The 20,695-nt window shown below is 31.7% G+C and overlaps 1 protein-coding gene across 49 annotated transcripts in view; it reads left to right on the forward strand.

Moving 5' to 3' along the window:
* RIMS1 (regulating synaptic membrane exocytosis 1) overlaps nucleotides 1-20,695 on the forward strand; it is a 490,562-nt gene that overhangs the window by 316,391 nt on the left and 153,476 nt on the right. For 28 of the 49 annotated variants that reach the window (XM_023254106.2, XM_023254107.2, XM_019830824.3 and 25 more), the window contains 10 exons: nucleotides 2,463-2,586; nucleotides 5,889-5,935; nucleotides 7,943-8,055; nucleotides 9,934-10,064; nucleotides 10,619-10,790; nucleotides 10,917-11,070; nucleotides 12,122-12,193; nucleotides 17,311-17,467; nucleotides 18,449-18,574; nucleotides 20,120-20,182. In XM_023254106.2, the coding sequence (XP_023109874.2) occupies nucleotides 2,463-2,586; nucleotides 5,889-5,935; nucleotides 7,943-8,055; nucleotides 9,934-10,064; nucleotides 10,619-10,790; nucleotides 10,917-11,070; nucleotides 12,122-12,193; nucleotides 17,311-17,467; nucleotides 18,449-18,574; nucleotides 20,120-20,182 (1,159 nt within the window). The remainder of the gene's footprint in view (nucleotides 1-2,462; nucleotides 2,587-5,888; nucleotides 5,936-7,942; nucleotides 8,056-9,933; nucleotides 10,065-10,618; nucleotides 10,791-10,916; nucleotides 11,071-12,121; nucleotides 12,194-17,310; nucleotides 17,468-18,448; nucleotides 18,575-20,119; nucleotides 20,183-20,695) is intronic. The other 21 variants (XM_019830825.3, XM_023254102.2, XM_023254104.2 and 18 more) reach the window with 3 other exon arrangements.

Genomic DNA, 20,695 nt, shown 5'->3' on the forward strand with positions numbered 1-20,695 from the left:
CTTGCTTTAATCTTGCCATAGCTTTCTGTACTGTTTCTTCCCCTTAAGTCCATGCACTATACCACTACTTGGTTTAGTTATCAAAAACAAGGTTGACACTGATGTGCTCCTTATTAAAAGTCTTCACAGTCTCCAGTCATCATCTGCTTAAGTCAAAGCTCTGTAGTTCTGTCCTCTACTAACCATTCCAGCCACTTCTATTACCATCCACTTTACCTGTTAGCCATCGCAGTGTGCTTATAGGTCCCTGGCAAGCTATCCACCTATTAGACCTGGTCCATGCCTCTTGTTTATCTGGTTGCTTTTTTGCTCTTGTGCTGTACCTGTTGAAGTCCTTTCCATACTTCAAAACTCATCTAAAGTTGCCTTAATTGTAAAGTGTTTCCTAATATCTCACCTGGAACAATACCTAAGTACTATCTCCCTAGCACTACCTGGCTCTCTTTCTCTACCTCAGATGAACTCCTATCATTGTGTATAACATTTTAGTAAAGATATTAATTCCTGTATGTCTCCCCCACCAATGACAGAGGAAATCTGTTTTATTTGCATCATTATAATCTGCATCTCTGCCTGAAGAGATTATCCGTATAAAAATAAATATTGTTAAAGACACCACCCTCTAGTTTAAGATATTTTGATTTGTAAATAAATACATGTATTAAGTTAATAAGATATTAACAGTTATGCTTCTGATTGCTGTCTATAAAGGGGAGAATTTTTATAATTCAGTGCTTTTGAAAATGTTGACTGCAACTCATTACTGTATAGTCACTTTAATGGTTTACATCCATCAATTAAAAAAAATGAAATGGAACATGATAGAATTGGAGATATCAGGGTAAATATTGTTTCAGAAAGTATTTTTTTCATACACACATACATACACACACATACACATAAACATACAATATTCACATGATGTAAACTTTATTTTTTTTCTTGGTCAAACAAATTTAAAAGACTGAATATATTTTAAATTTGTAATTATATTTTATTTCTTTTTTTAACACTGAAGTGTATTCATTGCCTATGTAAAACACCTTGCTGTGTAACTTCTTAGGTCAAACAATTATAAGTCCCTTAACTATTAATGTTAACCATACTCTTTTACCAAACCAAAGCAGCATTATATGCTTTTCAAATATTTAGTTTTCATTTTTGAGTAAGCAAACATTTGGGAAAAAATACTTTAAAATAGTCCTAGCAAAACAAAATTTTTCTACTTTAAAAAAACAAACTGAAAACATCTGTTTACAGTTCTCTTGCCTATATATATATATATATATATATATATATACCTACAAACTGAAACATCTCATGTTTACAGTTATCTTTCATATATATATCACATATTTATCTTTTATTATATGTATATATATTTATATATATAAATTATATTGATCTATCAATTCAGCATATATTAGCTACTAAATCATTACAGGTACTGAGAATAAGATGAGCAGAAACAATTAAATTAAGACACCTTAAAGTACCATTGAGGTTGGGGTGTTTCAGCTGAGTCTGCTGTTGTGAATTGAAGGAGAGAAACATTTGGGATCTAAAACTGCTCTAAATATTCATGAAAATAAAGTTTTTCCCAAATGATCTATGGTAAAATCCCTAGTTAAAATATCAACAATAAATTATTAGCTCATTTATTTTAACATTATATTATTCTCCTGGATTCTTAGAGTATTTAACAAATGAATGAGTATTGTATTAATTTTTTATTATTTTCAAATATTTTAAAAATATTTTCTAATTTTACTTTAATGCTCACAATATATATTATGTATAGAATGTGTGTGTTATGAACATCTGGAAGTGGGTTAACTGTCATGCAACAGTTTTACATCTGCTTGCTTTGTAACTTTTCCATAGCTACCTGCGTTGCCCTGTGGGTATGAATTCAAATCCTTTCATGCATTTTTATTCTGTTGTGCGTCTGGTGAAGACAATGAAGCATGACTTACAATTGGAAAATTCATGCTAATAAATGTTAATTGCTATTTCAACCAAAAATAAAGGACTTTATCCAGAGTTAAATAAGAATCTTTCACATATAGAGCTGCCTGCATTTATTATATGGAGGACATGCTGCTAATTATTATTTTTTAATGTTTCCAAATAGGCTGTGCTAATTCCATCCCATAGCATGAGATTATTTTTTATATTATTTCTGGTATATTTCAAAAGATAAAGGTAGCTTTGTATTGTACTGTTTCCTGTGACCAGTAATATTCTATGGGGGAAAGAAAAAGAAAAAAAAGAAAGAAAAGAAAAAAGTGTTTAGAAGAACCATTTAGCTGACATTATATGTCAGTCCATTTGCTTTTGAGAGCAGAGCCTAGACAAACTATTTGTATATGTTTTGCATTTCTTTGTTAAAAAAAGAGAAAAGATAAGAAAAATAAACAGAATATATAAGGTAAAAAAATACCCTTTTTTTTAAATTCAAGGGGATGAAGTTCTAGAATGGAATGGTAAACCCCTGCCGGGAGCTACAAATGAAGAAGTTTACAACATTATTTTAGAATCAAAATCAGAACCTCAAGTTGAAATTATTGTTTCAAGGCCTATTGGGTAAGGCTAAAAAAACTTACTTCTTAAGTTTAGTAAATTACATGTATTAGCAGGGTTTTAAAAAGAACTTTATACATTCATACAGTACATGTTAATAACATGGATAGTTTTTCTTCAATTATGGGCATACACTTTATATTTTTTAAATTTCTTAATATTTTAAACTTGAATACTGAATTTTCTTCACTACATTTTAGAAGCTCCACAATTTAACAACTGTAGTATCAAAAAATATTGTTATATATTTTCAGAAGTGAAATATAAACTAAAAATATTTTGTTTTAATGGCAGACCTATTTTTAGTAATTTAACTTAGTAGTATTTCCTTAAAAGAAGTCATTAACAACTCATCTTATGACATTTAAAACCGTAATTGTTTCATGTCTACATGAACTTTTTATTATTTTACTAAGAAGAGAGTATTTTTTTCTATATTTTTACCCATGGGTAGTGCCAACTTTTGTTTAAAATCGAGTGTGAAATATTTTAACTTTTTAAAAAATGGTCATAATAATTGGTATAATATTTTTTAAACTTCAGTTTTTAGCATAATTTAATTCTCTATAGCCAATGGGAATTTTTTTTTTTAATCTGTGTGTAGGGTCCCCCACATTGTTAGATTTCCTGGCTAACCCAAAAGTCCAGAATATTCTTTTTGCCAGTCTGTAATTTTTTTGGAAGACATATTGAAATATCTCCTGATCGTTGCCTTAATGTTTGAATATATTTTTGGAAATAAATCCCTCTTTTTTTTCCCCATTGTCTAAAATATTACAGAGCCATTAATTCAGGACTTATGTTGAAAAAGTAATAGCCTTTAATTTTTGTTGTCTTCATGCATATATGTCAATGCAAAACATAGAAGAAAATATAATTATCCTATTTTTCAAAGGACTGAAAACAGATGATCACGTATTTCAAAGAATAATATTAATATATATAAACTCTAAAATAAAAGCAAGATTATAAATAATTTTAAGTGGTGATTATTAAGAGTAAACATTGAAGACATTTGCAAAAGTATTGTACATTTCCATGCAAAATTTTTTTAAATAGCAACACTTTATAATTTATGCTAGTTTTACATGACCTGTGTTCTAGTGCTCAGGTTAATATGAGGCTGGAAAAGAGGTAAGTAAATTGGAAAATGAATCAAAAGTTTCAAAAAATAATTTAAAATCAAGTATTGTACACATTGCCAAATACTTTCAGATATGTAGTAGTTTAAAAGTAATCAGCTAAAATATTGATTTATGGTAACTTTTAAAAAAACTAACAGACAATTAAAGTGGACTGGAATAACATTTTCATGATTGTTACCTTTGTATGAAAATAATTTAAAAAGTCATAATTTGCATAGCCAAACCCTAAATTGTAGGAAATATGGAATGCAAAGATTATACTTAAAAATCAAATCTGGCATCAACTTTCCAGTTAATAGAGAAATTATTAGAATCCTAGAAGAATAATTCTAGCTATATTTAATAATTATGTTTAATGTAGTTCTATAATTTAAAGCAGAAACCAAAATTTATTCACAGTTTAGTGGCATAGTAATTCTGCGAATCATACATGGTCTAAGAAATATCTGCCATCTTGAGGTAAGAACCATTTTTGCTAGCCTACCAAATATAACATTCTTGGCATTTATACTTACAATTGGTATTAGAACTATTCTGTCACCTTTCTTGTAGAACTAATTAAGAAGACATGTTTGTAAATGTGGAAATTTATTCCTGAAAATATTACTGAAGCAATTAACATTATTATATTTTGATTCAAAATCACTTTAAAATTTTTTTACAACTTCTCCACAATCTTTCAGACACATACAAATCCTAAGCTTGTACCTGGTTTTAGGATTCCAAATTCTAATTTTCATAATTGACTTTGAGGCTGGTTTTCAGGGAAGTTGTACTATCTAAAAATTAATTGCTTCTACGTTTCTTTTTAAAAATTTACTTTTATTTGCCTAGATAAATTTAGAAAACGGTAGCAGAAGAGAAATAGTTGGTTTCTTCAAATAGTTGTTGTGTTAAGTATTGCAAATTAGTCTCTTAATTATCATACGAAATACATTATACAAATTACTAGTTATAAAAATACGTATAAAATGTATTTATAAAATACATAACACAGGACGTATTATCTTTGTAAGAAGTATAAACTATAGGTGGTTATGAAAATTACTTTGCACAAAAAGTGAAAATGAGTCCAGAAAATAATCAGAGAAAACTGTTTTTGTTTCTGTCCCTGCCCTCTACCCCTGCCGACACACACACAATAGTCCAAAGAAAACTCAAAATCAAAGTGAAGTTAGGTCACAGGTAAGTGGTTAGAAATGCTAAAATAATATTCTAACATTATTCTAATAATTCTGTTGGTACTAACTCCAGTCTGCTTTAATATGTCATGTTAATACTTACATATTGTTAATCTCCTTAAATTGATACTAAACTATCTTTGAAAAACCAGAGGTAAAATAGTTCTATGCAGTATACTTCCCAAAACAAGCTGGTCCAGGGTTCTTAAGGTCACAGTGGATAATGGATTAAGCTGAGGTTATAATTAAACATTTATTCAGAGGAATTTGTGAGTGTGACAGGAGTGGGTGTTCTCACAAGTCACTTTCTAATCATACAGTAAATGGCCATATATTTAGCTAACTTCAGTATAGAGATACAAATCTCTATATAGGGTTATATATGTGTATATGAATTATATATTCACATATATAAAATATTTTAGCTTTTTTGTTGCAAGCTTGAACCATTTTTATTTTCCAAAGCAATTCATCCTTTTCATTTTATTAACTTTGCCCATGATATTCACCATATTATTTTATTATCAAGAAATGTTTTCATCCCTTTCATTCAGTAAACTCTTTCAGATGTGTTTGTAAAGCATATTACTGATTAGTAAAATGTGTCATTTTGATTTTCTAGAATTGAAATAAAATATTACCTTTAACATTTTTTATTTCCAAAACCTACTGTTTTGGTAGTAAAAATATTGTGGTAGTTTTAGCCACAATATTAGTCTGATTGTTGTCATGTTGAAGTGTTTTGCTGTTAAATATATAAAAACTTATTTTTATTGCAGTTTGTGTGTGTGTGTGTGTGTGTGTGTGGTGTTTGACAATCATGCATATTAGTAATTGCCTTAATAGTAACTCCTGTCCATTTCCACACCTGTAAAGACCCAAAAGGATTGTTCACACCACTGAAATACATGTGGCTGTGATTGCCTCAGGGAGGGTAACTTAGCTAATGGGATTTTCACCATACCCTAATTTCTTTTAGTGATATTCCACGGATCCCTGAGAGCTCCCATCCTCCACTGGAGTCCAGTGAGTTTAAGATTTATTTGTTATTATGATATATATAGGATGAAATTAAAGAATAAAGATTTATCATTTGCTTTAATTATTTGATATAAATGAATTGGTATTACTATACTAAGGTTATCTCTAATGAAAGCAGAAGTTGACAACTATGACAATCATTGGAAACCCAAAGTTCTATGTTAAGATTTTTCTTTTTTTACCTCCCCCCCACCTTTTTTTTTTTTTTTTGTGATGGTTACACAAAAATCTTTACTGGCAGTATACCTTCTGCATCATAATAGTCAGAACCTTCACAAAGCTCAGTTAATATAACAGTACTAGTTCTATTTGCTGTACGTAAAAATTTATTGTTACACTGGATTATTCAGTCTGATTGGTAATTAGCTCAGTCTCATGAGCTAGACTTCTAGTGAAGGAAATATACATGCTAACAGATAATTTAAAAACAGCGTAACAGTGTCAGGTATGATTGTGGAAGTAAGTAGGTGGAGTAGAGGTAAAGTTCAATGGATATAAGGGAGTCAAGGGACAGTGAGGCTAAAGGGTTGAATTATCTACATAGCCTTTAAAGACACTCCACGTGATAGAAGATGACAATGTGTGCAGTAAAGTCTAGACTGGTAATTAAGTTTTCAGTGAGAATGTGGAAGTGATAGATATTTACTTTGCAATGGATTGATATTAAATTCAATACCTTGGGCTTGATGACCAAGTGTTATTATGGACCCCATCTTACGGAAATACAAAATACAAAATACAAGGTGATTTAAGAGGAAAACAAGTGATCCAAGTGATCGTTGTTACAAGGAGGTGGAAAATATATGGTTGGGATAAACAAGGAGCTGAAGATTAGGTAGGTATATCAAATGCCTACCAACATGCATACCTGCTAGATGAACCCATATTTGGTTTTGAAGTTTCTGATAACTAATACACAGAAGGAAATGGGACCAATTGCATAATTTATAGTGTCAATACTATTTAAAAATGAAACTGATATAATACTAAAAGCAGACTGATTATTAGAAGCAATACTGTTCTTGTACTAAGACCCAAGAAAAAATTATCCTAAGGATCCTTGATAAAAGAAGCGTAATAACAAAGAATTTTATAGAACTCTTTCTTAAAGTCTTTGCAGGGCACAGAGTGATGCTACACGGCTTAATTTAGACTTAATTTGTGTGTATTTAGAAAAAAAATATGTGGATGACATACCCTCCGGCAATGCTCCATGAATGTTTTATCAGTAAAGCTAAGTTTTCAATGACTGTGGGTTTAAGGTTATACTTGCTGGGGTAATAGCATTCTATAGGCATTCTATACTGTGGATCATGTCAAGGTATACTTTAAGAGTGATCTGAGAAGAGAGACCTCTCATTTAAAAAAGAGGGGAGGAAAGCCTCACCGAGTAGCTAAGTGGACAGCCAGCCTCCTCTACACAAAGGTGAAGTGGGTCACTTGTGGTGAGTCACTGGAGACAGCATTCTCAGACATACAGAAGATACATTTCAAGATCAAAACTGAGATAGATGGTAAATCTTATTTTAAAAGTGGTGAATTCTAGGCTTAGATTTGGCTCATATATTATATGTGCATTCATTTTACTTTCAGCAAGGACAGTTCATAATAGATGATTCTTTGGCCAAGATAATTAAAATAACAGGTACCATCTTTCTTATCAGTAAAGCCTGAAGCCTTCACCCATATGTGAGTTTATGCAAGAATCTAAACTGTACAGATACCCTCCAGAAATGTAGAAAACCAATATAAATTGAAGCAAATAAATATAATATTTGATTATATCATTATAAATACTTTTAAAATAGGCAATTAACCAAAGAAGACAGTATGATAATTTTCTGTGACTATCCAGTTGGAAGTATGTTCTGTTATTGATGGTATTGAATTATGGTTTTATACAAATAACAGATGCATTTAACATTTTATAAAAAATATTCCTACACATATATTATAAATGTTACTACAAATTATTTTTTTTTCTCATTTTAGGTTCAAGTTCCTTTGAATCTCAGAAGATGGAAAGACCTTCCATTTCTGTTATTTCTCCAACAAGTCCTGGAGCTCTAAAAGATGCCCCACAAGTCTTGCCAGGACAACTTTCTGTATGTATTTTTTTGTACATGTTGGGGACCATTAGGATTTGCTCACTGTTCTGAGTCTGTCCTTAAAAATGCATGGCTTTCTTTGAAGCCTATGATATGTTTGTAGTCACCTAACACCATAATCTATTTCAGCAATTTTGCATATATTTATTACGTTGTTAGATTATCCTTTATCCATATATTTATTTGGAAATGTTTATTGAGTGCCTACAGTATACCCCGCTATTATAAACATTCAATGATAAATGACAACATAAGTAAATAAAATATCCATTATATTTTGTGTGCAAGTTTCCAAGGTCAGTTGGTAAGATATAAGAAACTAAGAAAGTCATGTTCCACTTATTTAACCTTATGAGTCTGGAGTCTGAAAAAAGTTTTTCAATATTCTTTTTACTTTCTTGAGACATTTAGTGAAACACTTCATTTCTGATTATCACTCTGAAAAAGCTACAGCTTTTCTTACTGTTGCTTTACATGTGACGTGAGGAAAGCTGGAGTAAGGAAGTGATGGCTAACCATTATGAAATGCCACATCTGTGTAGATTATGGTAGAATCCAGGACATTTATATTCATAACTGAAAGAAAACTTGCTTCAAACTATTCTGTAAATAGTGTACTTCTTCTCCTTTGGTAATGTGTGGATTTCTGTAGTCTGCTTTTGCTGTACTTCTCTTGTCGTTAATTAAACAAAGAAGATAACTATAAGCTTGATGTTATTTTTAAAACCATTCCTGGTTTTAACTTCTGTTTTTGGTAGATTGATATCTTTGAATAGTCCTTTCTGTTTATTTTATCTGCCCTGCCATCTCTGTGTGTGTGAATCTCTGAAGTACTCCACCTATATTTCAAGAGGGATGAAAATCCGTTTGGGTTTTTGAAAAACACATCTCTGGTATTATTTGAAATCAGAGATATGGATTCATATGGAATCAGGTTTGAATCCTTAATCTGCCCTGCACTATGAAAGACCAGTCCTATGTTAAATTAGTTTATTTTCTTATAGTGACTGTTAAATATGTTCCATATATATATTGCCACTAGACAACTTTCTCTCACAGTTCTTACTCAACTAAAAAACCAAAACTAACTTCTAAATTAAAAAAAAATAATAATAATGTTAACACTGTTTACTGCCAGCATTTATAAATATATTGACTGCTAAAGTTCTGGTGTTTAGGAGCTCAACAATAGTATTTCAGTGTGCCATTCCCCCGTTTTTCTTTATTCAAACTATTATGAAATCTTAGTAAAAATATCATTATTTGGCCTTCGCTTAGCTGAAGGTATGTAATGCACCTTCCTGCCTTCCTTGTTCTTTTCTCCTTCTCTCATGAACATTAACATTTAATAGGTGAATTATGAAAATTAAATGAAAAAAATAACAGGAAACAACAGTACCTGGTGTAAAGGGGGCCCACAGTAAATATGTTTCCTGATCTCTTCCAGATCACTTGGGTAAATTGTTTATTCATCAAGCCTCATTTTATTTCAGTGACATATGGTGCTACAAAATGCATGTAGCCACAATAAGGTCATTAAGTCACTTATAATCACTGAACACTGGCACTTAGCGTTTATAAACAAGGATAATTATTTCAATATCCCTTTCTTCCCTTACTTTTTAATAAAATTTTTATCAGTTTTATTTTCATAACATGATCTAAGAGAGTATAACACTATAGGCTTGACAGTTGTAAGTCATGTCTAAAATACATAAAGAGAAAAGTCAAATTGTAAGTGGTTATGCTTTCAAATTCGTATTCTTTTCAAAAATAGTATTTATAATTATAAAAGTTCTTCAAAAATAGTATTTTTTTGTAGAATTAGAATATCTTAGGGCTTGTGCAAATGATTCTTTTCTTTATCGATCTCAGGTAAAGCTGTGGTATGATAAAGTGGGACACCAGCTGATTGTAAATGTTCTGCAAGCAACAGATTTACCGACAAGAGTAGATGGGCGTCCCAGGAATCCCTATGTGAAAATGTATTTTCTTCCAGATAGAAGGTAGTGAATAATTTTGGAAAAAAATATGCAAAAATTCTTACTAATATAAAAGGTAGACTGTTGTTTCCTGGGATATAGTTTTATTTATTTGGTAAAATTGATATACCAAAAATGGCACATAATTAATGTGAACATTTTGATGAGTTTGAACATACACATGCACCTGTGATATAGTTTTAAGGTATAATAAATCATTTTCTATGAGGGAATAAACTTTCTCCCTGAAAAAAAATCCCTCAAGCCTTGTATTTTTAAAAACATAATTTACCAATTTAAAATTTTTTATTACCTTGTTTATACATCTATTAGTCTTAGATAGCTATACATCATTTGGAATGTACCTTTGTGTATATATGTCTATTATCATAACTACTGCTAACACTGTAGTTAAAATTAGGATAGTATTAAACTCTGTGGTCTTTTTAGACTTTAATGTTAAAAGTTATGAATTAAAAATATTTAAAATCCCAATAGTGGTATTACATGTCACTACAGTAGATGGCAGCATATACTTTATTTTGCTTTTTCATTTACAAAACATACTTATTTTTCAGTGATAAAAGCAAAAGGAGGACTAAAACAGTAAAGAAAGTGCTAGAACCAAAATGGAATCAAACATTTGTCTATTCACATGTACATCGTAGAGATTTTAGAGAACGGATGTTAGAAATAACTGTGTGGGATCAACCAAGAGTACAAGAAGAAGAGAGTGAATTTCTTGGAGAGGTGACGTATATTGTAAAGATTCGAGCCAAATGCTTATTGAAGTTTTGTGATATGTATTAATTATGATAGCTTTTATATTATGTTTTGGTCAAGGTGCTTGATTTAATTTAAGAACTGCCCTTTCAGATCCTCATAGAATTGGAGACAGCACTTTTAGATGATGAGCCACATTGGTATAAACTTCAGACGCATGATGAATCTTCACTACCTCTGCCTCAGCCATCACCTTTCATGCCAAGGCGACACATTCATGGAGAAAGCTCTAGCAAAAAACTACAAAGTAGGTTAAAGTTATTTTTAGTTACCCAAATTAGAGATTAACATTCAAGATATTTTTTCAAATGTTTATTAGACATCAAAATACTGGAAAATTATTTATACAAAAAGACTTGGCAAAACTATTTTCTACATTTCCCTAATGCAAGTATTATGGATAGTACAGTAGAGGGATTCCAGAGCTGAGAGTTTAAAAACTCTGAATTAATCATTCTTTTCCCAGTACTGATTGAATTGTTGAATGGTTAACTAATAAAGTAATTTTTGTTATTATTGATGAGTTGCTACATATAAGGTTCTTGATAACCTTATAGCTCCTGGGTATTTTTAACATTGTTATTCATAAGAAACATTTTTTAAAACACATTGTAAAGTATGTTTGTTGTTTTCATCTGGTGATTGGGAAGAACAATATTCTTTTCTGCATGTATCCATTAAATTTTGATTTATGAGTAAATAATCAACTGAAACTTAGAAGCTTCATTTTGGTAATCTAGAACCTGATTGTGTTCCTCATATAATTGAATTTTTCATGTTAGTGCCTCTCTGATCAATCATTTTCTCAAAGCTAATGTTTAATGCAGAATAATGGCTAATTTTGAAGGATAAACATAAATGTTTTATAAAGAGCCATGGTGCCTTTTTTAATAATATGAGCTCAGTAGAGCTCCAGCCAAGAAAGTCTTTTAACCTTTCCACCCAGCCACATCCACCCTGAACTGCAGAGGAGGGCACCTAATTGGGTAGAAAACAGTGTATATACTTAAAGAATAATTTGAAAAGTCAAAATCTTACTTTGATTTTGTATGAAATTCCGGTCCTTCTATGTCTTAAATGATTTAAAGAGTAAATACTGAGAAAATGTTATCCTTGGATCACAAACCTTTTTTTTTTTTTTTTTTTATCAGCTCAGCATTTACTTTGTATTATTCTTGTTCAGAAGTATTTAGTAGTAACGTTAAGTAGCTTTAAAAAACATTTTTTTTGACCCTGTCCTTTAACATTTCATAAACCAACAAGACACAGAGGTATCTGTTTGCCTTACTGTTGTGCAGGATCTCAGCGAATCAGTGATAGTGACATCTCAGATTATGAGGTTGATGATGGTATTGGAGTAGTTCCTCCAGGTGCGTGGGTGAAGAGCATGGCTCCGCTTCACTGTGCTTCTTATGCTTGTTTTCACTGTCAATTTCCAGACTTATTCGGGATACTGAACTGGAGATTTATAGCACAGAGAAATCAGTATTATATTATTCCATGGTGACTTGTGTTCCAAATTACTAAAAAAGTTTAAAATGTACTAGTAACTATCCATTAACATTCCCACTTAACTTAGGTTCTTTTCTAGAAGCATGGCTAGCTAGGTTGAAATCATTTCACAATGCTCTGAGCATAAGTAAAAATATGAATTTTATTTTGAAAGGATATGGTTCATTTTCTCAAATAAAAATTCCATTTTCCTATGTTTTATATTGTATGCCTACGATTTTCCATCTTCTGTTTGTGAAAATAATGTAGCCTTCCATGGAATATACTGAGACAGGTGCATGGCAGGATTTAAAATTGCATGCAGCATGGCTTAACTTTTAATGCTTTTGTGATGTGTTTACCACTTATTATACCTAGAATGTGTATGTGTGTATTAAAATAAGGAAATGCTTTAGAAAGATTCAGTATTCATTTTAAGTCAACATTTTTTTATCGCTGTGTAAGTTAGTAAAATTTTTGTGGCATTGTCTGGTTCAAATCTCAGTTTCTCATCTGACACTTTTTTGTCAGAAAGTGAGAGAACCAAGTAGTAAAGGCCTATTTCCTTGGCACTAATTCTATGTTATTTCCTTGATTTACTAATACAAAATAAGGAAATACCAAATAAGTAAGTAAAGTGAAAATCTTGAGATGTATAAATAAGAGTTACTAAAGGCATTTCCTTAGGAAGATATTGACATATAACCCCTTAATTTATGTCATTTCTCAGATGGAGATGCACTGAATTTGAGGGCAATGATTTTGGTAAAGTCAGTAGACCAATTCCACACTAGTGACTAAATTCACAATTTGGAGAGAAACATAAAACTTCTTTAAAAGTACAAGAAATTATGGAGAGTTCTCTAAATTTAGCTTTCATTTGCTTCCTGTAATTCAGAGAAAATATAGTTTTTAATCACTGTATGACATTAGCAAATATTCTTAAAAACAATGAACTTGCTGCTGTACCCATCTATACTCTTAGATAATACTCTTTGATACCAGAGTGGAAGAGTTTTAAATAATAGTGGGTAAAATTTAATGTTTTATTTTGTTTTGTTTATTTATAAAAGTATCATAATATTTAGACACATTGTCCACAGAAACTTTAACACAACATTCAATAGAATATTGGTTTTTTATAAAATTGAAAGTGGAAAGGTGATTGCACATTAAATCTGACATATTTAAATAGGAATCAGATGATTCCTGTTAAGAAAGTCATCAAAACTTTCTAACAAGAATCTTGGCTATTAATCAGCCTTAATGTTATTACCAGCTCATCTAAATTGAATTTACTTCTATGTGTAGTTCTCACATTTTATTCACCTAAAATTTCATATTTTTTATGATGAGGCAGGATAGCAAATGGATGAAAGTATAAACGGCCAATTGAATAAACACTAAATTACTGAAATGGTAAGTTTCTTCTCGTTTCCCTGAAAGATCACACAGGTACCAAAATGGGAAGTTATGGGACCCACTACAGGTGGAATTAGTGCTTGAATACCACCAAAAAACACAGAGTTCTAAAAATATTTTTATTCCGTACTGAAATACCATATTATGATTTTTATTAATGTATATAATCTCTTTTATCATATAGGAGCAGTGCCTAAATTGTCATTTCAAGTAATATTCATTTTAATTTAGTTTTTAAAAGGTAATGAGGCAGATTTTTGATAGAATATAACAAATAAATAACCAATAATATATTATGTTCCAGAGGTCTGATCATAAATTAAGAAGAGAGATAATGAAATTAATTTATATTTTCAGGTATAGTCTTCATTGATCCAAAATGGACATATGGTAGCTTCTAAAGATATATGCAGGTGTGAAAAATACAATGTAGGAAAGTAACATATAATATATTTTAAATAAAGAGGGAAGATGAGACATTGGTAAAATTAGGGCAAGCAGCTAAAATAAAGTGAAGGGGTAAAATTAGGGCAAGCAGCTAAAATAAAGTGAAGGGATAAGCTAATAAGCATCATGATACATTCTCATATGCTTTTAGAAGTTGACTACAAATTTGTTACTACATTTCCTAGCATCCAATAGGAAGAGAAGTTTGTTTAGAAGTAGAGACTGGTTCTGCATATGTTCAGTATACTCTGAAGTTTCTGGTTCTGTGTTTCCCCAAGAAGTTCAACAGCTTTCTTTTTTTTTTTTTTTTTTTTTTTTGAGAGAGAGAGCATGAGCATGAGTGAGTGAGGGGCAGAGAGGAAGAGAGAGAATCCCAAGTAGACTCCGTGCTCTCAGTGCAAAGCCTGACACAGGGCTCGATCTCATGAATGTGAGAGCATGACCTGAGCCAAAATGAAGAATAGGCCACTTAACTGACTGAGCCACCAGGTGCCCCCAAAACCTTTATTTATATAGATGCCCTACCACAGCTGAACCTTAAATTTTCTTTTTAGAAAAATATGTTCGCCTTTCTAGAACCACAGAGTTCTATGCTCTTGTTTGATGTACTTACTACCTATCTCCACTTAGGGAATCTAAGGTTCTGAAATTAGTTGAGACATTCAGAGCTACTTTTTATTAACTGTATCATAATTTTGTGGTTATTTGAAATAAATGACTTTAGCTGCTTAAGAAGAATAAAAATAATCATATACAGAATTCCCTTTTATGGGGCAAGACGTGGTGATCTCACTTTTCTTTTTTCTTTTTTTATGTTTATTTTTTGAAAGAGAGTGAGTGTGAAAGAGAGTGAGTAGGACAGAGTGTGAGTGGGGGAGGGGCAGAGAGAGAGAGAGAGAGAGAGAGAGAGAGAGAGAGAGAGAGAAAGAATCCAAAGCAGGCTCCAGGCTCTGAGCTGTCAGCAGAGAGCCCCATGTGGGGCTCGAACCCACAAGCTGTGAGATCATGACCTGATCCGAAGTCAGACACTTAACTGACTGAGCTGAGCCAGCCAGGAGCCAGCCCCATGGTAATCTCAACTTTTCTGAGCATTATTGCAAATACATAAAGTGAAAAACAAACAAACAAACTTTGAGTCAACTAAAACATTGAAATGAACATAAAATATCAGTGTCCTCCCAACTTTTTCTGAAGCTAGAATGTGTTCTCAATAATAAACATTCTACAGAGAAAACCAAATTACCTTGAAAAGCAAAAAACTGATTGAAGAGGGCATTTGTTAGGACGAGCACTGGGTGTTGTATGTAAGCCAGTTTGACAATAAATTATATTAAAACAATAATAATAAAATAAATTAAAAGGTAAAAAAACAACTGTGAATACAAATTAGGATAAGTTAAAAAATCTTACTTTCTACATAAATACAAAGAATCCAAGGGAAAAAAATCATTTATATCCTTCTCACAGCAAGATGTCTAATTCCCTGTTATTTCATAGTGATTAATTATATAAAATATGAAAGTTTTATTTATATAACATGAATATTCATTGAAATCTTGAAATGGTGCTTCCAATTCAGTTTTCACCTTCCATAATTGTTGTATAATTGATAAAAAATGTTATCAAGTGATAACAAATGGTAGTTTGAAATGTTTATGTAATTCGGACCTTGGATTAATTATCTTTAAAAATAACCACGATGTTTTATAATGAGCTGTGAAATAAATTCACTACATGTAAATTTAGTTGGTTTCTTTCTAGACTTAATATTGCAGTTTATACAATTTAACAATGACAAAGAAACTTCCCTACACAAAACACAAAATAATAGCTTAATTGCTATGATTTTTGTTATAAAATTAACTATATGAAATTATAAATTATATCATTTATGGTTATGTTATTCGATCATTATACTGATGTTTTCAGAATGGCAGAGTGGTTGAGCTTCTTTGATCTCAATATTGTCAAATTTTACTTTACAAAATGTTAAAAGACCTTCCTTATACTTTAAGCTTAGTTAAAAGATCGTACAATCAGAAAAAATAAATTGTTGGGGATTTTTAGTCTGCCTTTAATAATGATGTTTCATGGCATATTTTAAAATAATATAGCAGTTATGAAGCAAATAAATGAAGAAAAGTTCAAGCTGCCCAATTAAATATAATGTTTTCATGTTTCATGTACATTTATGTAGTTGTAAATATAATCATTTTCCTTTGGCCACAGAATTTTTTATTTTGCTTTCAATAATGGCAAACAATGACCCTTGCGAAAAAAAAATTTAAACTGTTACTGTGGATTTGAGATTGGATTGCTATTTTATCTTAACTAAGTCAGAAGATGATATAAACCTTTTTGCTTCAAGGGAGAATCAATTTTAGAATTTATTTCTAATTGCAGTTATGTTAACTATATTAATTATGTTACCAACACATTTGTGGAATAGGTTCAGATGTCTCAAGTAGATTTGATGATTGTTTCTATAGGAGGGTTAATCTTCTCTGCATTATTGCCATAGTCATCTCCATCCATACACTATTTTCACTTGAAAATTTCAGTATTATATGTGGTTTGCAAAATTCAGTCAGTATTTGTAATAATGAAGATCTAGTACTTTTCTTTGTTAACTAAAATTTATATGATGATATTTTCATTTTCTTATTTGCAAAGCCATTTGAAATCCAGCCAAGATAGTTTATCCTGTGGAAGAAAAGTTCAAATAACTTTTAAAGAGACACCAAATTTCCAAGCATTGACTTATCTGTTAACTATAGTTCCCTGTCAAGTTCTTGATCTGGGTTGCTGAAAAATCACTAACTCATTCATTTTTTGAATTAAAATAGTATCCCAACTCATTATAATGTCTGAGGCATCAACTGTCATATTCATATTCAGTATCTCCATGGTACCTTTGAACAAATCTGTAGCCTGTTTTTATGCATGTATATGTTACATTCTATGTACGTATACTTAATAGTTTTGAAGAGAAAGGTTAATAATATTGATTGCATGGCATTTATTTTCGTAGGTCAGTGGCTGCTTTAGATGTAATCTGATATTTCCACATTAAAGTTTATGTTATAGAAGAATACTGACAGATTTTTTTTGTGTGTACTCTTGCCAGTAGGTTATAGGTCTAGTGCTAGAGAAAGTAAATCTACAACATTAACTGTGCCAGAACAGCAAAGAACAACTCATCACCGCTCACGTTCAGTATCTCCTCACCGCGGCGATGATCAGGGAAGGCCGCGTTCACGTTTACCAAATGTGCCATTACAGAGGTAGGCTTTAAGATGGGCTTAGTGTCTCTGAGAGTACTTTTTAATTTTAATATAATGTAAGCTGCCACAAGACTGTTACTGAAATGAAATAACGGCTTGGTCAGTCAGGTTCTTTTCTTCAGAATCATTTGTGGGCAAAATGTCTTTTTATTCATTACCCAACCTATCTTACATTCTGTTCTTGAATCTCAAGAAATTTTTTTTCCAGGGAGTCGAAGAAGTTTATGTCCCAAGCACAGTTTTTGAATAACTATCTTGTATTGTTTGCTAGTTTTCTCTCCTGTTAGGAAACATTGTATCATAGTGAATAACCTGTGGAGAGAAATGGCAAAGAGGAAGAGGTTAAGAGTGTATTTTTTTTAATTTTTTTTTATGTTTTTTTAATTTTTTTTAACGTTTATTTATTTTTGAGACAGAGACAGAGCATGAACAGGGGAGGGGCAGAGAGAAAGGGAGACACAGAATCTGAAACAGACTCCAGGCTCTGAGCTGTCAGCACAGAGCCTGACGCGGGGCTCGAACTCATGGACGGTGAGATCATGACCTGAGCCGAAGTCGGACACTTAACCGACCAAGCCACCCAGGCGCCCCTAGGGAGACTGTATTTTTAAGAAATTTAGAATTGTCTCTTTGAAGCACTTTAAATGCTTAGAAAAGTATATAAAGCATAAATCATGTAGTGCCATATTTTATCTTCTATTGAAACATACTTCTTAAATTTTAATTAAATATGCAGATGAAAATTGTGGTCCTTTTTTGACAGAGGTGAAAAGAGGGTTGAAGAAATGTAGCTCAGGCAGAGCACTCAGAGAATAAATACCGTTAGCTCATTGATAAAATATGTATTTGGTTATGATGCCAAAACTTTTTAAGCCATGCCAGTTATCTGCCAGTTACTGTCAAATCTTCCCCATTAGTCTGTCGGCCTGATTTGGGAAGATGATTCACTTTGATGCATACGAATTTTTGTAATCATTTTAGGAGTTTAGATGAAATTCATCCAACAAGAAGGTCACGTTCTCCAACTAGACACCATGATGCCTCCCGAAGTCCAGTTGATCACAGATCCAGAGATGTGGATAGTCAGTATTTATCAGAACAAGACAGGTATTTGTTCAAATTATGATCTCAACATTATAACTTTTTGTTTGTTCTGTTTTAACTTATGGTAAATATCTTGGCATAGTACATTAAAAAGTAAAAGTATTTAATCACTCAAAATTTAACTCTCAAGGAACAACTGGGTATCCCAATAGAAATGCAACTTTAAGAAGTATTTGGCTAACATTATATTGTCATAATGTGTGCATTTTTTTACAGATCAAAATTTATGTTTAGCCAGGTTAAAATGTGTAGCTTGTTGTTCTAACTTCTAGAAGGAAACCTACCTAAGCAATTTTCAATGTTTTATATTTTGTGGAATGCAGTCTTTGGGATGTTATTTATGTAATTAGAAAAATATGTTTTTATGTTATTAAACAATTTTGGATACAGGTCATCTGAAAGTTAATGTTGCAGAGTTTCTGTGAGGACTTCAGTAATAATATTTTTATATACTTAATTTTCATAAATGTATTTCTATAAAAAACAAAATAATTGAGATGGATTTTTTCATGTGAACAAGTACTTCCTGGACACAGTTACTAAAAATCTACATTACGACTCTGTTGTTCTACATGCCCATAGACTTTCTTCTCAAACTAACCACATAACTGTATAATATGCTAGACCACAAGCTCAGGATCTGAATTAAGGTTTTAGGATACCCACCTTGTTGAATATCCTCTTCTGGCTTTTTAAAGTAGAGAAACTTTCAGGAAGGAGTAGGGAAATGATACAGTGGTGCTTAATGATTGACTTTTTCCTGTGTAGTCAAGGACATAGAACTCAGTAGAGCTTCTTAACCATTTATTGTCATCCTACCATGGGAAGTGGTGCCATGACCTTCAAAAGTGTAGTCATATTGGGTACTGAGACAAGAACTACTCTGAGGAATAGGATTCCACACTGCTCAGCCTGAGTTGAGTTGAGTGAGGGTCACTTTGTCAACATTCATTGGGGCCACTATGATGTTAGGTGGGGATGGAAAAAAGGACTTCTTGACCAAGGCATTTAATAAAGTGAGATTAATTTGAGTGTAGAAAAAGTACAATCTTAAAATAAAACAGTTCTAATTGAGTATATTCATGATTGGTTAAAAAAAACTAATATGTGATATTGTGTTTTTAGTGGCTGTAGAAACCAAGAGGACTATCATGCTTAGGGTTCCAATTAGCATGAGAAAGGCCAGGTGTATAGGCCTTTCAAAGGTCTTTAAAATATCCAAGTATCTGGAATTGGAAATAGATTTCTATGTCTTATTTGGGGAGGGTTTAGTTTAGTTTTGTTTTAGTATTTTGTAAAGTCACTTGGAGATATAATAGCAAATCAGCAACAGCTAGGACTTTGACCATAATGTTTGTACTTTATTGTTTAAATTTTTTAAAATACTGTCATGTTTCTTTTTGTTTAACCTCTCAAGCAAATATGCTAGTGCAGACAATCTGGTTTCTTCCCTTTTCATGTTTTCATCGGCATACCATTGGCATAACCCATGTCATTTAATGCCTCATGATTTATCTGTTCCATTCACCACCCATCCTGTCTGTGCAGTGAGCTTCTTATGCTGCCCAGAGCAAAACGAGGACGAAGTGCAGAATGCCTCCATACTACCAGGTAAATACAGGGATTTGGTAATGGTAACTGTGTGTGATGACTCTCTTTCCATTCTACTATTCTTTCTTCTCTCCCGTAATGGTATGATGACAAATATGTTAAATTAATTCAAAATTTGTTTTGTTTTATTGGAGGTTGTGGAAAGGTTCCAAATATATTTCAATTCTAATCCAGGCAGACTGCTTTCCTGTTTGTATATTCAGAATCCAGAGACTGATTTTCATGAGCCTCTTTGGAACTGTTTTACACATTCCTAAAACTGAGGAGCCAATTTTGCAATTACAATTCTAAATGCTCACCAGGGAGCAGCCCCCCCACCCCAACCTCCCCAACAACACACACACACCTGTCTAGTCACAAGAGGTCTTATCTGTGCATGGCAGTGTTACTGTTTTCGTGATTATAAGTTTGTTTTAGCCTTTTTAAAATTTCCTTTTGGAATCTAGTATGGTTGATATTCTGTTTGCTTTTATTTATTTTTCTTTAAATGTTTCTTTATTTTGGAGAAAGAGA

This window comes from Felis catus, chromosome B2 (genome assembly GCF_018350175.1).
Source record: "Felis catus isolate Fca126 chromosome B2, F.catus_Fca126_mat1.0, whole genome shotgun sequence".
Classification (NCBI taxonomy): Eukaryota; Metazoa; Chordata; class Mammalia; order Carnivora; family Felidae; genus Felis; species Felis catus.